The sequence below is a fragment of the Microcaecilia unicolor genome, chromosome 10 (genome assembly GCF_901765095.1).
Source record: "Microcaecilia unicolor chromosome 10, aMicUni1.1, whole genome shotgun sequence".
Lineage (NCBI taxonomy): Eukaryota > Metazoa > Chordata > Amphibia > Gymnophiona > Siphonopidae > Microcaecilia > Microcaecilia unicolor.
In genome coordinates, this window is record NC_044040.1 from 64,484,032 (window position 1) to 64,500,426 (window position 16,395).

Here is a 16,395-nt window from a genome sequence, read left to right on the forward strand (position 1 = left end):
ATATTTTACCCAGCTCCTCTCTATTACACATACTTCTCTATCCAATCAGTCTCAGTTCCCTTTCCCACCAATCAACTATCCTGTTTCTACCCTCAACCCCTTCAGGCAGGCCTCAGTTAAGTTTTTTTAATCACCCCTATATTTCCTTCAGAGGCTTATTGACCTTTGATATAACTATTCTATTTTCATCTAGCATCAAATGACTCTTGAATTTGTACTGCATGGTGCCCTTAATTCCTTCACTACTAATTCAGTCTTGTGAGAAAATGGAGAGAGTTTGGAAAGTACACGTTTCAAAGTTACAGAGAGCTGTATGTCATGCGTAGGAAACAGAACAGTTGTTATGGATGTAGTGCCAGCAGCAGATCTCAGGACAAGCTGGTGGGAGAATGTATATGGGGGAAAAATCAGGAGACCCCACTTAGGGTCAATGGGTCCACCCTGGCCCCCAGGCCTTGCAGTGAAGAACAGTGGCTTAGATCACCAGTTATTACTGATACCATGAGAAAATTACTGTCAGTTCTGATTTTATCCCATTCATTGTGTGATCTTCTTATGTGCAGTATGTCACAATTAGGACTGTTGTAGCCTGTAAATTCCATGGTGTTACTTTGAAATTTCACACATTTGTATCACACCTTTAACATTTATTTACAGATATTTATTATACTTCAGTTACAGACAACCCTAAACCAAACTCTGTACTTTGAGCTAATTTGTGGTAATATAATAGTACAACTGTCCAGTAAAAGTTTGCTTTTATACTTCAGTTACAGACATCCCTAAACCAAACTCTGTACTTTGAGCTAATTTGTGGTAATATAATAGTACAACTGTCCAGTAAAAGTTTGCTGAGACCACAAAATTATTTCACTTGAGGCCGAAGCCAAAATACTAACCCAACTCCTAAAAGAATCGTGACCTAGAGGTACCACAAGCCATGGGGTGACTGGATTGATACCAGCAACTTACAACTCCCTATAAACTAATGGGGTCAGCACATTAGTCATGGTTAGGAACTTTCCAGAAAGGCCATAGGGACCTAGGAGGTGAGCAGCTCAAGCAACAGCCTCACTATTTTGGCAGCTGTTAAGATCATTACACAACTTGGTGGAAAACTAAGTACCCTTTTTCTTTCTAGTAGGGAAAGTGTGTTAAGTAGTTAACTTGGGAATCAGCATCTGCATGGCACAATGGGAGTTAAGGCTTGACACTATTTATAGAAGAGCACTTATTTTTAAGAAACCAAAAAGATGCCTATATGGAGCCTATTGTGTGAAGGAAAGTAGGCACCTATTTTTGTTTTATAAAGTACTAGCCTAACAGGTCAGAAACACTCCTATATTTTAGGCTCAAGCACATACATCAGTCATAGAGTTGGTATAAATATTCATACCTAGACAGCTAAACATGCAGTGGCGTTCCTAGGGGGGGGGCGGTGGGTGTGGTCTGCCCCGGGTGCACGCCGCTGTGGGGGGTGCCGTGCGCGCCTGACCTTAGTTCGTTCCATGCTCCCTCTGCCCCCCCAGCGGCGTGCACCCGGGGGGGGTTCTTGTTGGATTATTTGTAGTAAATAATTAGCAGATTTTAGTACACACAGCTTCAGCTTTAGAAATGTTAATTTCTTTCTTCATCTCTCTCTCATTCACCCCTGAATAATTCACTGCTGAGTCACTTTAAAGTTGAAGTAACAAAACATCTGTTTACTCACAGTTTGTAGTTAGATTATAATCAGACAGGCTTATATATACATATTATTATACATTTGTATTATCAGCTCTTTCCATGTGCTTAGATGGTAATGGATGCTCACACCACCATAGATCCTCTCAGGTTAGGAGAGATCATGAGCTCCATGTGCTCCATGTGCTGCATGTGCTGCATCTAATCCCCACAGGAAGTTGCATAGCTATGTGACCTCTCTAAGTAATTCACATCAGAGGTCACAGAGTAATCACAGAGAAATAATAGGTGACAGGCAATGCATGTAAAATACAATTACATTCCAACAAACCCCTTCTCATGCATAACTGTCATGCAATTATTTATTCATACAAAGTCCAAGCTTTATACGCAGATTCACAAAATGTTCTCTGGGTAACGGTTTGGTCATGATGTCAGCTGTCATCTCACTGGTGTGACAATAGTGTAGACTGATGACCCCTTCTTTCGCCAACTCTCGCACGTTGTGGTATTTCGTTGCGATGTGCTTGGTGCGTGACTGAACCTTGTCATTCTGTGACAGTCGGATGCAGCTCTGATTATCTTCCATTAACTGGATTGGTCTCTGTTCAGCTATTCCAAAATCCAGCAAAAGTTTTTCAATCCACATCAGTTCTCTGCACGCTTCCGATACAGCCACATATTCAGCTTCTGTAGAAGACAAACTCACAATACTTTGTTTATGACTGGCCCATGAAATTTGTACATTTCCATACATAAACACATATCCACTTGTGGATTTATAATCAGAATGATCCCCTGCCCAATCTGAATCACAGTAACATATTAGTTTTGGATTACTATTGGCTGAAATCTTTAATTTACAATCAATGGTACCCTTTAAATACCTTACCATCCTTTTAACTGCAGTCCAATCTGATTTGGTAGGTGAGCTGACCCTTCTGCTCAAAATTCCTACTGCATTTGCTATATCAGCCCTGTATGTGGTAGCTAGATATAAAAGCTTACCTATGACTGATCTATATTGGATGTTATCTGGTAAAGGTTCTCTTACTGTTTCATCCTTCAGAAAATCAGTGATCATGGGAGTGCTTACAACTTGGGCATCTTGCATACCTAAACTTTCAATAAGCTCATTTATTTTTTGCTTCTGGCTTAGAAGATAAGAACCATCATTTTGTTTCTCAATTTCTATACCAAGATAGTATGACACATTACCAAGTTCTTTTATCTCAACATTCTGGTTTAAACACTTTACAATGCCCTTGTACTCTTGCTCACTTTTGCTTGCAATGAGCAGATCATCAACAAAAGCTAAAATGTATGCATATTGTCCATTTGTGCACCTAGTGTACAAGCATTTATCTGCTTCACCTTGCTTAAATCCTAAATTTGTCAATATTTCATGCAATTTTTCATTCCAACATTTTGCACTTTGCTTTAATCCATAAAGACCTTTGTTTAATTTACACACTAGCTGTCTTTGTTTTGTATTTATGAAACCTGTTGGCTGTTCCATGTACAAGTCTTCAGTTATTTCTCCGTGAAGAAATGCTGTTTTCACATCAATGTGGTTGACTTGCATGCCTTTTGAGACTGCAATGCTCAGAAGTGTTCTGATTGTCGTGTGTTTCACTACAGGTGCAAACACTTCATCAAAATCTTCTCCATATTTTTGAAGATATCCCTTTGCGACTAATCTGGCTTTATACCTTTCCACTTTTCCTTGTGCATTCCTTTTTAACTTGAATACCCATTTGCATCCTATAGCTTTCTTGCCAGGAGGTAATTTTGTAAGAATCCAAGTATTATTTTTATCCAATGCATCAATTTCTTCTTGTGCAGCTTTACGCCATTCAGCAGCTTCTTCTGCTGGCATTTTCTCAATCTCATCCCATGTTAAGGGCTCTTGAGCTTCTGCTGACTTTGTTAGGTAAGACAGTCTTGGGGGTGGAACACCTTTGTTTTCCCTGGATGAGCGTCTGACAACAGGTTGGTCTGACCTTTCTGCATCCTCTAAATCTGAGAGTTCTTCTCCAATTGATTCCCCTTCTCCAACTGTACTGTCTTCTTCAATGATCCTTTCTGTGTCTGCTTCCTCTGCCTGTTCCTCGTTAGATACAGGTGAGTTGCTTTCAGACATCTGCCTTGGTATGGCATTTATATACACTGGCATGTCTATTATGGTTCTAGTTTCATATTCTGGATGATAAGGCTCATCTGGGATAATCCAGCCTTTATCAACCCTTTTGTTTTCATCAAAATATGTAACATGTCTTATGCCAACAATGCCAGTTTTCAGATTCAAAATTCTATATCCTTTGTGTCCTGGAGCATAGCCAACTAAAATGCCCCTTTCTGTTGTGGAATCCAGCTTATGCCTTCTTTGCTTTGGTACATGAGTATATGCTGTACTTCCAAATGTTCTTATGTGTGACAGGTTTGGCTTCCTACCATGCCATGTCTCATGTGGTGTGCGCTCAGCGCCTTTAGTTGGCATTCTGTTTTGTAGGTACACTGCTGTGAGAATGGCTTCCCCCCATAGTCTTTTAGGGAGATTGCTATCTGACAGCATACATCTGGTCATTTCCACAAGTGACCTAAATTTTCTCTCTGCAACAGAATTTTGCTCTGGTGTATAAGCTACTGTTGTGATATGCTGAATGCCTTCTTGTTCTAGAAATGTGCGCATGCTTTGCGAAGTGAACTCACCACCATTGTCGGTCTGAAGAACCTTTGGTTTTCTTTCAAATTTATTGCTCACCATGGCTACGTATTTCTTCAGCATGTCTGTGACTTGACTTTTCTCTTTCAGCAATAGGCCACACAATATCTAGAGAAATCATCCAAGAATATTAGCACAAATCTGTTATTTCCCAATGATGGGATATTAAACGGTCCACATAAGTCACTGTGTATTAAGTCCAGTACTTTATTACTCCTATTTCCTGTGTATGCAGGAAATGAGGGTCTCACACCTTTTTGAGTAACACAGTCTATGCATTTCTCAATTTTACCAGCATCTGCACTTATCTGAATGCCGGTGGCCAGTTGCTTACTGTAAAGATCCTGGATCACCTTAGAATCACGATGTCCCAGGCGGCGATGCCAGATTTCCAGACTACATTTACCATCATTCTTCCTTACTTGCGCCATATGTGAGGCTTCACCTGAAATGCTCAGTTTATAAACATCATTATGCATAAAAGCTTCAGCATACACTTCATCATTTTTAGAGATTGTGCACTTACTGTTTTCAAAATGAATCGCAATCCCTTCTTATCTAATGTAGATACACTAAGCATATTGCAAACTGCTTGGGGAATATACAAGACATCACTCACAGGAATTTCTTTAACTTCATTAGACACTTTGCATTTTAAGAATCCAATACCTTTTGCTTGGATCTTAGCAGTCCCTGCGTTTGCAGTTTTAAGAATACCTTCCTCTGGACACATTTCCTGAAAGAAATCCTTACAATTGGTTAAATGGCATGTGCTCCCCGAATCCAAAATCCAAGTACTTTCATTTGAATTATTATTTACCATAGTCAAAGATTTTTCTGCCATTAGAAAACCCTTGTGTTTATCTTTGTCCTTCATACATTTCCTGGTTTGAAAATTCTTTAGTTCCATTGGCTTAGGTGAGCTAGAGGGAGTGTTTTGTGTTTCCTCACACCATTTAGATACATGTCCCTCCTTTCCACATGAGTAGCAAATCAGCTTGCCCTTGGGTGGAGTTTTCCCATAGCTCCGCCTTCCTCTGTTCTTTGCCAAGAAATTTGTTTCATTTCTCTCTGACTGACTTTGAGAACACATCTCCTCAGAATCATTTATTATGCATTCCTGCCTTAGTTTTGATGTTGCCTGTTCAAAAGATTGCCCTTCAATGGCCTCATTTACAGACCTAAAAACATCAAACTTCTTTGATAGTGAGGTAAAAAGAAATGCTCTTTTCAATGCATCACACATGGGAATTCCAGAAAGTTCTAACTTTTGAAATGAAGACATAAGATGCATGATGTGATCATTACATTTACTTTTATCCCTTAATTTGGTTTCATTCAACTCTGCCAACCAAATTGGTTGCTGCTTTGCATATGTAGTTGCATACATAGTTCTCAGTTTATATAAAATGTCCTTTGGTGTATCTTTCCCTCCACTAATATGGCTTGTTTCTCTGAGAGAGCTTCCAAAAGCATGCACTTCACATAATAGTTTGCATTGTCCCATTCAGCCATATTTTCAGCTGTTCTGTCTTGGTCTAAGCATATATTTAATCTTTTTGCTCGAAGGAGACATATGAATCTTAGTTCCCACTGCCGATAATTAAACTCAGTTAATCTAGGCACCTTGAGAGAATAGAACAATGGTGAATTTCTTCCCTCAGCCATTTTCTTAGCCTTCTGTCTGCTGTGTGGGGGGAGAGAGAGACAGACTGAATCTTTCCTTTAAAACTTAAGAGAAAAAATGTGGCCTTTTTTTCTGCCTGGTAATATTTCTCTTCTTTTTCAATTCCTGGCCCTGGGCCCATAACCCTTTTGTTGGATTATTTGTAGTAAATAATTAGCAGATTTTAGTACACACAGCTTCAGCTTTAGAAATGTTAATTTCTTTCTTCATCTCTCTCTCATTCACCCCTGAATAATTCACTGCTGAGTCACTTTAAAGTTGAAGTAACAAAACATCTGTTTACTCACAGTTTGTAGTTAGATTATAATCAGACAGGCTTATATATACATATTATTATACATTTGTATTATCAGCTCTTTCCATGTGCTTAGATGGTAATGGATGCTCACACCACCATAGATCCTCTCAGGTTAGGAGAGATCATGAGCTCCATGTGCTCCATGTGCTGCATGTGCTGCATCTAATCCCCACAGGAAGTTGCATAGCTATGTGACCTCTCTAAGTAATTCACATCAGAGGTCACAGAGTAATCACAGAGAAATAATAGGTGACAGGCAATGCATGTAAAATACAATTACATTCCAACAGTTCTTTCACGGGGGGTGTCCTTTCACTGGGGGGGGGGGTCACGCTGCATCCAGGGGGGCGCTGCACCCGGGGGGCGGGGCGCATCGGCGATCCGTCCCGGGTGTCAGCCCCCCTAGGAATGCCACTGTAAACATGTGTATAAATTATAATATTCTACAATTTACACATGTATCTGTGTGCCTGCCTACAATCTGCCCAAACTTCACCCGTGTGTATTCTCGTCTTCCAAGGATGTGCCATTGTATTTAGGCACCATGTTATAGAATTGCATGTAGCTAGAATATTGGAATTTACACAGGGCATAGTCATGGGTGGGCACAGAAACACCCCACAGCGGCACACTGCTGTGGTAATTGGAGGGAATCCCCAAGTCTCGCTAGTTGAAGAACTTCCCAGAAATTCCTGTACACAGCTCGGCAGTCAGCAGCTGCATCCTGATCTGCCATCGCCAGTACTCTGTGTATTCTCATTTTTTTGTGCATGCTGCACAAAGTCCTAATGGCAGCAGCTCAGGAAGCAGCTGCTGACTGCCAAACTGCAGAGTTTCTGGGCACCTTCGGGACACATACTCAACTCCAGGATTTTCTAGAAAAAACAGCCTTCACCCAAATGAGGCAGGTTTTAGATGCTATCATAGTACCTAGTCTGCATTGCTGGGATTACTACATATATTGTGATGATCCCCTCAGCCTTCAGACCACTGTACTCCTCAGGCAACCGGGCAGCAGCCTGTGCTCCCAGTTCAGGTTTTCTCTTTTATTTGCATCCAAAATATTTCCATACTTTTAGGCAACAACACAATAAGTCAAAGCCAAAAACATAATCCAATAAACAAAAAGGTTAACTTCTATGGTTCCAAAACATTTCAGAGAAAACCTCATTAAACGATACCTTCTTGGGGTCTCACTCAGACCCCTCCGTTTCAGGCTGGGTCTTTCCCCACCTTTTCTATAAGGCGGGGCTTAGCCACAATCCTTGCTTCCAACCTGCCTTTAGGGAATACATGATCCTGGTCCATTCTGTACTTGGGGTTCTCACTACCCCGGGTTAGGTAGCCTGCTTACTCTTTCCCAGCTGGCCTGGTCCTAGGGAATACTTGACTCTTGTCTAGCTTGTACTTTGGGGTCCTCGCTGTCCCAGGTTGGGTAGCTTGTTTACGCTCTCCTAGCTGGCCAGGTCTTAGGGAGTTCCCTCCTCCCTTCTCTTCTCACATCCTCTTCCTTCCCTTCTTTTCCTGTTTGTCTGCAAAATCTTTTTCTAGAGCAGAGGACTGTCAGGTGCTTCTAGAACTTCATCCTTCTCCTCCCCCAGGGGATGACATCAACAGCCTTCTTACTTTCTAATGGAGTATAGGGCTGGACTACAATTCCCAGAAGACCTAGCCACATTCCCTATGCTCTAGCTACTGTGGAATCAGGAAGTCTATTCACTCCTACCCCACTGATCACAGACATACAACTTTCTCCTATTACACGAGCACTCCCTTGCATTTCCCAGGAAGGAATCCTTTACAAAGCATTTTCTGAGGCTCACCTGATAGACCTGGAGATTAGCTTCTCTCCCTTTCCATGGAGAGCACGTAGATCCTACACTGTGCTTGGGCAAAAGGCACACAGCCCCAGAACTTCCCACTCTTGGTCATTCTTTCCAGGTAAGAGCTTGTTTGCTGACTGTATCCTTATGGCTCCCCTCCTACTTAGTGTTGAGGTTTCCTTTAGAGATTCTGAGTGAAACCACACAGTTCCATTAAGGCAGCATCACTCCAGGTTTTGAGCTGGTGCACCCAATGCCTTCTGGGACCTGTATTAGGGCTTTTCCCCACTCTTGTGACAAGCCTTTGCTACTGCCTTGTCACAATATATACTACCATCTGGATCAGGCAAAATCAGTGCTACTCTTTTCTATCGATCTTATAGCAGCATTTGACCTTATTGACCAACCACTTTGCGGACTCTGTCAGATAGGGTTAAGAGACTCGGCTTTAGCCTGGTTCACCTCCTATCTAAAATATTATTCTTACACAGTTCAGACAAGACACAACACGTCCCTGCCTTACTCCCCAACCTCAGGAGTCCTACAAGGCTCTATACTTGCTCCCACCCTTTTCAATATATTTTTGGCACCACTACTAACCCTGTTGCAAATCATGGAACTTACAGCTTACATTTATGCGATATATTCAGGTTCAATGTACTTTAGATCCCACTGACGATACACAAATTTAGATTATAAATAACAAGCTGGCACAATTAACAGAATTGCTTCAGAATAATAAATTCATTCTCAATCCAAACAAATTGAAGACTTTTCAAGAAATCAGGATAAATCACACACCACTCCAGTTCTACTCTGTTCAGCTCCTGTTCTTCTACTGTCTATAATTCGTGTTCTGAGGGCAATTCTAGATACTACTCTTACATTCATTCCACAGATTTCAGTGGTTATCAAATGATCCTTGTTCAAACTTCATATGATTCGCTCTATCTGTCCACTGTTACCTCCCCCCTCCCCCCGGCTCTAAACACTCATACATTCTCTTGTTATCAGTCATCTGGACTATTGCAATTTGTTGTATAAAAGAATCATAGTTAAAGATTGCAAACAGATACAAGTCATTCAGAACACAGGTATCAAATTGATCACAGACAATTGCTAAATCGTTAGCTCACCTTAGTAAAAGGACCACAACATAATTAGTGTTCATATATATATATATTTATATATAAATTCCTCTCCCAAAGAGCTTTCAATCTAAGTGGGTACCTGAGGTAAAAGATATAAGGGATTAATTAAGAAACATCTCTGTGTGTAAATAGCACTAATTTTAAAAAAGACTATGCGTGAAGATCTACACAACTTACAGATTTGAAGGGGGTGTGGATAAGGTGCGGTTTGAGCAGGCTGAAAATCTAGACGTGTATTTCCCATTTTACAATGAGAGTACAGGTAGTGGCCAAAATGTTTTCACATTGGCTTTTAAACCTGCCCCAAGGCACATAAAAGTGCCAGCTTGAAGGTGCAGATGCAAAGGGTGACACCCCACAACCCCCTGATAGCACTACTTGTTCCCCACCCTCCCTCAACAACCCCAACAGCATTACATTTTCTATAGCATCCCTGCCCAAACAGTCCCCCAACAGTATCAAAGTTCCCCCCCCCCCCCACCACCAGCACCATGACCAACCCCTGCCTCTTATCAGAAGCAGGAATGATCTAAAGTTGATCCTGTTCTATTTGAGTCTGAGTTTAAAATGGCACCCTTGACCCATTAGCAGTAGTCTTGTGATAGTCTCATCTATTTTCCAATTGGCAGTAAAATGCAGATATTCTCTAGGTCTTCTAAAAAAAAATCTCTACATTTACTAAAACAAGGAAATCCATAGCAGATTTCCTTGAACCAACTTCATAATTTGCCATAGATGTAGCTTGTCCTTTAAATAATGTTTCTTGAGCTGACTTTTTAAACTCATTAGTTTTTCACAAATTTATAAAATTGAGTGGTGAAACTCTATTAAAGACATATCCATATCCCTTTTGGTAAGGTAAGTATATTTTTCTGCGTGTAGCATATTGGTTAATCTTAAAGTGAAAAAAAGTCCCTTATTCGACCATAAAAACACTGCCAAAATCCAGACCATTCGTTTTGATCAAATTACCCCCCTCCCGTTTTTGTGCTCTATTTGCTTTTTCTGTAATTTAAAATAATGTTGTGCTCCATCTTATTGGTCTCACAAGAGTACTCAAAATGGTATATAAGTATGATATATTAGTTAAAGCAATAAAATGCAATTAGGTTACTGAAATCTTTTCATCATGAGTTTTTCACAGAAGTATCCATCTGCAGTATTAATTATTTGAAACGCAGCTACAAGACTTACCTTCCTCTATGATGTTGTGATCACAGAATCCCTCCTTCTTAAATCTCTTCATTGGATCCTCATCCATCTCCTCAAACAATTCAAGCTTCTACTTGCCTACAAGTGCTTTCACATTTTAGACCCTCTATGCCTCTCCTAACGATCTTTGTTCATCAGGTTAAGCTATTCTTATTTCTTCTCTTTTCTATTGCCAACTCACAACGCTAGCTATATTCAAGCAATACATTAAATACCTCCTTTTGAAGTTTTTTTAGATTCTTAAACACTGGTTCTTCCAGATACTTTTCTCAATTTCATTCATGTTCACTGTAAAAGTTTCTGAAATCTCTGCGTTTTCTGTCTGCCTTGACTAGATTTTAAGCTCCATGGAATAGGGATTGTCTCATGTTTGTATGTCTATGTATAGTCTATAAATAATAGCAAGACAGAAATCATAAATACTTTAGAAGTAGTTCTACTCTTATTCTTTTCCAATTTCTTATGGAGCTGAGTAATATGCTTATATGATGTGTTTTCCCAACATGCGTTACAAATGTAGTTCACATTATTTTCTTTGAAAGTAGTATTGGGTTGGGGAAATAGTGCTAGAAAAACGATATCATCAGTGTTGAAAAATGTGTTTAATTGGAAGGTTTACTACTGGAAACTACATCATTCCACTAAGAACAGCAGACGACATGATGTGGAGAAAAAGATCTTGATGTTCAGTGGAAACAGGACCCATGGAATGCTGCCAGGACTGGAGCCATATAGTCATTACATGTTGAATGTGCGAGTTGTTAATGGTAAAGGAGAAGGTCCTGCTAGCCCTGATAAACCTTTCTCTACTCCCGAAGGAGGTATGTCATGGCATGCAAAGTTTCTTACAGTAAATAGCATTGTAGCTGATAGAAAACTCTGGATTACAATTTGCTTTTTTTCACTTTTTTATTATTAAAAGTTCCTAATATGCCAACATTTTTGAAGATTGGCGATCCATCGCTTGACTCATTGACTTTGGAATGGGGGCCCCCTGTCCATCCAAATGGCATTCTGACAGAATACACTTTAAAATTTCAGCCAAGTAAGTTGCAGTCTTCTTAAACTGTTTATACATGACTCTTGCATTCATTTGACATTTAAGGATTTCCTTGAGATCTCTGGTGGGGGGGGGGGGGGGGGAGGAGTTAAGAACAGTATGAAAATGCATATCTTTGCATGAATATTTTCCTTTTTTAAAATACATTTTAATAACAAATGGTTTTGATAGTTCAAAATGGAGTACCCCCCAGAAAGACACACCTTAAACTTTTTTCTCTATCGAAAACAATAGTTGGATTTTCCACCATTCATATACATTGCACGTTTATAGACAAAACCATTGTCGTTTTTCTCAGTAACTAAGAAAATGTTTATAAAATGCCAGCTGTAGGATCAAAATACTTAAATTATTTGTTTCATTTTTTTTTCTTTTATAGATGTCATTTTGTAAAACAATCTAGTTGCATTAAGAGGACCGATGTAATAAGACATTGGTAAAAATATGTGCTAAACTTTTATTTGTTATTTATATACTACCTTTCTGTGATATCATCAGTGCAGTTTACATATTGCATTTAGGACTAACCTTTTGACTACAACAATACATTTTTCTTTTATTTCTGATGTGACAAGTAAATGGGATGAATAGCACAAAATAGTTAAAAGTATACACTAAATCAGAACTAAAGTAAGAAAAATTGTGCTAAAATGGAAGTAAAATAACTTAGAACTTGATATTCAAAGTCATGTTTCTGGATAATAGCAGCCATTAGCTAGAAAATGCTTTAGTTGGTGCTGGCCATGGATATTCAGCCAATAGAGAATCCACAAAGCATGGAGAACTCAAAGAAGACCCACGGATACTTTGTTTTACATGGATATTCAGCAGCACTATGGGGCTAGAGTCACCAAATATCATTACAGGCCACCTCAGTACTATCCAGACAGTGCCAGGGAGTGACTGTATTTAGACTACTAGCTAGAAAACTACCCAGGTAAAGCCAGAAAAATTACTATCCTAACGTTACTGTATTAGCTATCCAGATAGCAGTTTGGATATCTCCACTATCTGGATAGTTGTGGCACTCCATGCTCTGCAGAAATATTCAGCACTGCTTGTCATCCATGAATAATTTATATGCTATGGCTATCATTAAAACAAGCACTGACTGTAGAGTTCAGATATGGACCCGCAAGAAGTCCATGTTAACTTCACTGGTTAGAAGTAGAAGTTGGATTAAGTGCAACCTCTAACCATTGAGTGGATGAAGGTAGGTAAGCAGGGAATAGGGAAGGGGATGGGATATGGACCCAAAGGGTAGAGATTGGTGGGCCAACCAACTTAGAGGGATGGGAGAAATGTCACAAGGAAATATGGGAAGAGTATGCATAGTAGGGGATAGGTTATAGACTGAAGGGCTCTTTTACTGAACTGTGACCTAACACGGGACTTTATCACATGGAAGTTGCAAATTTAATGTGGTACCCCCAATATTTTCCATTGGAGGTTGTGTGTTATGCATGTTAATGCGTGGCAGATGCTCCTGGTTAATACACAAGGCAGTAGGAACAGAGGAAGTCTAGACAACACTCAGGAACAATATAGTTAAAAATTAAAATTTAATTGCTTAAAATATGCATAAAATAATTGCTCCAAAATAGCATTTATAAAACAATATACAATAAAATAAATGAGTGTTCAAAATTCACTAAAATTTCAGGAATACATACTGACTAATATACAAGACTCGAAACAGCACCATGTTTCGGCATGTGACATGCCTGCCTCAGGAGTCTGACAATGGATTGTGGCAAAAAAATTTACTGTGTGTAAAAACAAAAGGGGTCTTTAAAAAGACCATGCATGTGTGCTAATGCACTATATGAAGAACAGAAGTCTCAAAAGAAGACAAATACTCTGGAATTGCGAAGTGGCAGCATTTAAAGCAACTTTATACACTGTCACTTCGCACTTCCAGAGTATTTATCTTTTTTTTAGACTTCCGTGGGACTTTTTTTGTTCGGTTACCTTCTGGTACCTTGTTGAAAAGCCAATTATTAGGGCTAATTAGCTTACTATTCCAATGAAATACATGCACAAATTGGGCACAAGCTCAAATCTGAGTGCACATTTTTAGGGCTTTGTATACAATTAGGGGATATGGACTAGATTCTATATATCATGCCTAAAATAATTGGCACCTAAGCATATTCTATAAAGTACGTCTAAATTTAGGCATGCTTTGTAGAATAAGGTTAAATTTCTGTATGGTTTATAGAATATGCTGAGCACACAGCCGCGTGACTAAATTTAGTTGCGGGCAGTTGCACCAAGTAAAATTTGGTGTACATGACGGTACCTAAATCACGCACAGACCAGGTAGATTGTATAACAATGTGCTTAGATTTTAGAAATGCCCATGGTCCGCCCATTCCATACCCTTTTATGTGACTCAGAATTTACGCATAGTTCTGCGCGTATGTTCTAATTATTGCTCATTAGTGTCAATAATTGCTTATTAAATGGCAATTCTCAGTGCTGATTGGCTTGTTAAGTAATTAAGTTGTGTGCACATGTCCAGAATATGACTGGATTTGCACACGCAACTTAAGTCACGCTATATAGAATCCGGGGTGTATGTGTTATTTCAAATGAAATAGTACCTATGGAAGAAGAGCTGCTGATCTGTGGAGCATTTTCATGGTTTTGGACAGGCATGGCTCACAGAAGGAAAGAGGATGGGCTTTGATATACCACCTTTCTGTGGTTACAGTCAAAGCAGTTTACAAATTATATACAGGTACTTATTTTGTACCTGGGACAACGAAGGGTTAAATGACTTGCCCAGAGTCACAAGGAGCTGCAGTGGGAATTGAACCTAGTAGTTTATAAGCAGTAGGAAATAAAATCAAAGGGAAAGTATATTTGTACTTTACCTTTGAAAACTGGTGAAAAGTAAAAGTGCCTGTAAATTTTGCATCTCTGCATGCACAGTATTCTTTTCTGTTTGCCGTTTTGCACTATAGTCATGTATTGATGGTTATTTTGCTTATGATTCAAGGTAGAAAATATATGTAGCATATTTTCCAACCAAAAATTTTAGTAAGTCTTAAACATGAATGTAATTAATAACAATTATCCATTGCTCAATTTTGTTATCTTTAGGCCCTCCCATTTTCACATAGACAGTGCTGCATACTTGTTTTTTCATGTTTGAATTGCAGAAATTGTGCACTATACTCCACTAGTTAGCACAAATGTTTCATCGTTGATTGTGAAAATATAGTGTTTCTGATGCCATATTATTTTCTCCTGACAGTAAATAGCACTCATGAATTAGGCCCCCTGCAGGAGATCAGAATTCCTGCGAACGAGACCAGCTTGATTTTGAGAAATTTAAACTACAGCACACGGTACAAGTTTTACTTTTATGCACATACTTCAGTGGGACCTGGAAGTCAAATAACGGAGGAATCAGTAACAATTATGGATGAAGGTAAGAGAAAGGAAATCTATACAATTAGAAATATTCATAGGCCTGATTTTCAGTCAAGGGGACCACTGTTTAAGTGCTGGCCGTGGCTCTCAACATAATACATAGTGCTATCCATTTAAGAATGTTACTGAATATGTATGGGCAGTGACCACATTAAGGCCTTTCCTTCAGCAGGGTAGACAACAAAACAGCAGATACAAAATGGAAGAATGTTCAAAAGTTTATTGATGATGTCAAATACCAGACTTATTGCCCAACACAGGCCGTGTTTCGCCCAAGAAGGGCTGCGTCAGGGGCAAAAATCTCAGAGATATCATTCATCGTAATAAATGTTATTCACATGAACCTTGAAATGCTAGGTTCTTGATAGAATAATGAGTTCTTGAAAAAACAGCGGGAAGGATGTACTAATGACGATCATCACATGCCTTTCCTCCAGTGATGATCATCATTAGTACATCCTTCCCGCTGTTTTTTCAAGAACTCATTATTCTATCAAGAACCTAGCATTTCAAGGTTCATGTGAATAACATTTATTACGATGAATGATATCTCTGAGATTTTTGCCCCTGACGCAGCCCTTCTTGGGCGAAACACGGCCTGTGTTGGGCAATAAGTCTGGTATTTGACATCATCAATAAACTTTTGAACATTCTTCCGTTTTGCATCTGCTGTTTTGTTGTCTACGTTGGAGTTTGCAGATCGCTTTCCTTCAGCAGACCTAAATTAAATGGATAGAATATCTTTTAGAAGGCACTTCTATAATGGAGCGCCACCATTTTGATACCATATTACCACAGATTTTGAGCCTATACATATGTAAGTGTCCTTATAGAATACTAGTGTCAAACTGCATTAACGTAGTCAAAAGAAACAGTAGGGCAAGCGATCCACAAGATCCAAAACAGCGGTATGGAAAGGGCAGATCACACAGGAAAAGGTCCTTTGAGAAATGCTTTATTCATGTGAGGTCTATGAAAAAGCTTGTTTCTGGCCTTGCTTTGCCCACACAAGGGCTGTGTCAGGGGCTAAAGCAACCAAGCGGTGTTTACAAACCACTTCACCTTCTTGCTGAAAAGCAGTCTGTGCCAAAAGATGGCAGCCTCACACAGCGTTTCAGTAATGCAACTAGCAGCATTAACATGTCATAATCGAGGCATGCATATTTATGACAGCTCTGTGGCTCTCATAAAAGTTATTGCCTAAATGCGACAATTACGCATGTAATGCCACAGTATTCTGTAAATTACATATGTAAATGTCAGCCCTTCCCATGCCCTCCCTTGTGAATTACTCCTAAAAATTACACACTGTCTT

General features: G+C 39.4%; 1 protein-coding gene across 3 annotated transcripts in view; it reads left to right on the forward strand.

Moving 5' to 3' along the window:
• Positions 1 to 16,395, forward strand: part of NRCAM (neuronal cell adhesion molecule) — a 231,993-nt gene that overhangs the window by 146,204 nt on the left and 69,394 nt on the right. For all 3 annotated transcript variants that reach the window (XM_030215841.1, XM_030215842.1, XM_030215843.1), the window contains 3 exons: positions 11,193 to 11,400; positions 11,502 to 11,624; positions 14,902 to 15,078. In XM_030215841.1, the coding sequence (XP_030071701.1) occupies positions 11,193 to 11,400; positions 11,502 to 11,624; positions 14,902 to 15,078 (508 nt within the window). The remainder of the gene's footprint in view (positions 1 to 11,192; positions 11,401 to 11,501; positions 11,625 to 14,901; positions 15,079 to 16,395) is intronic.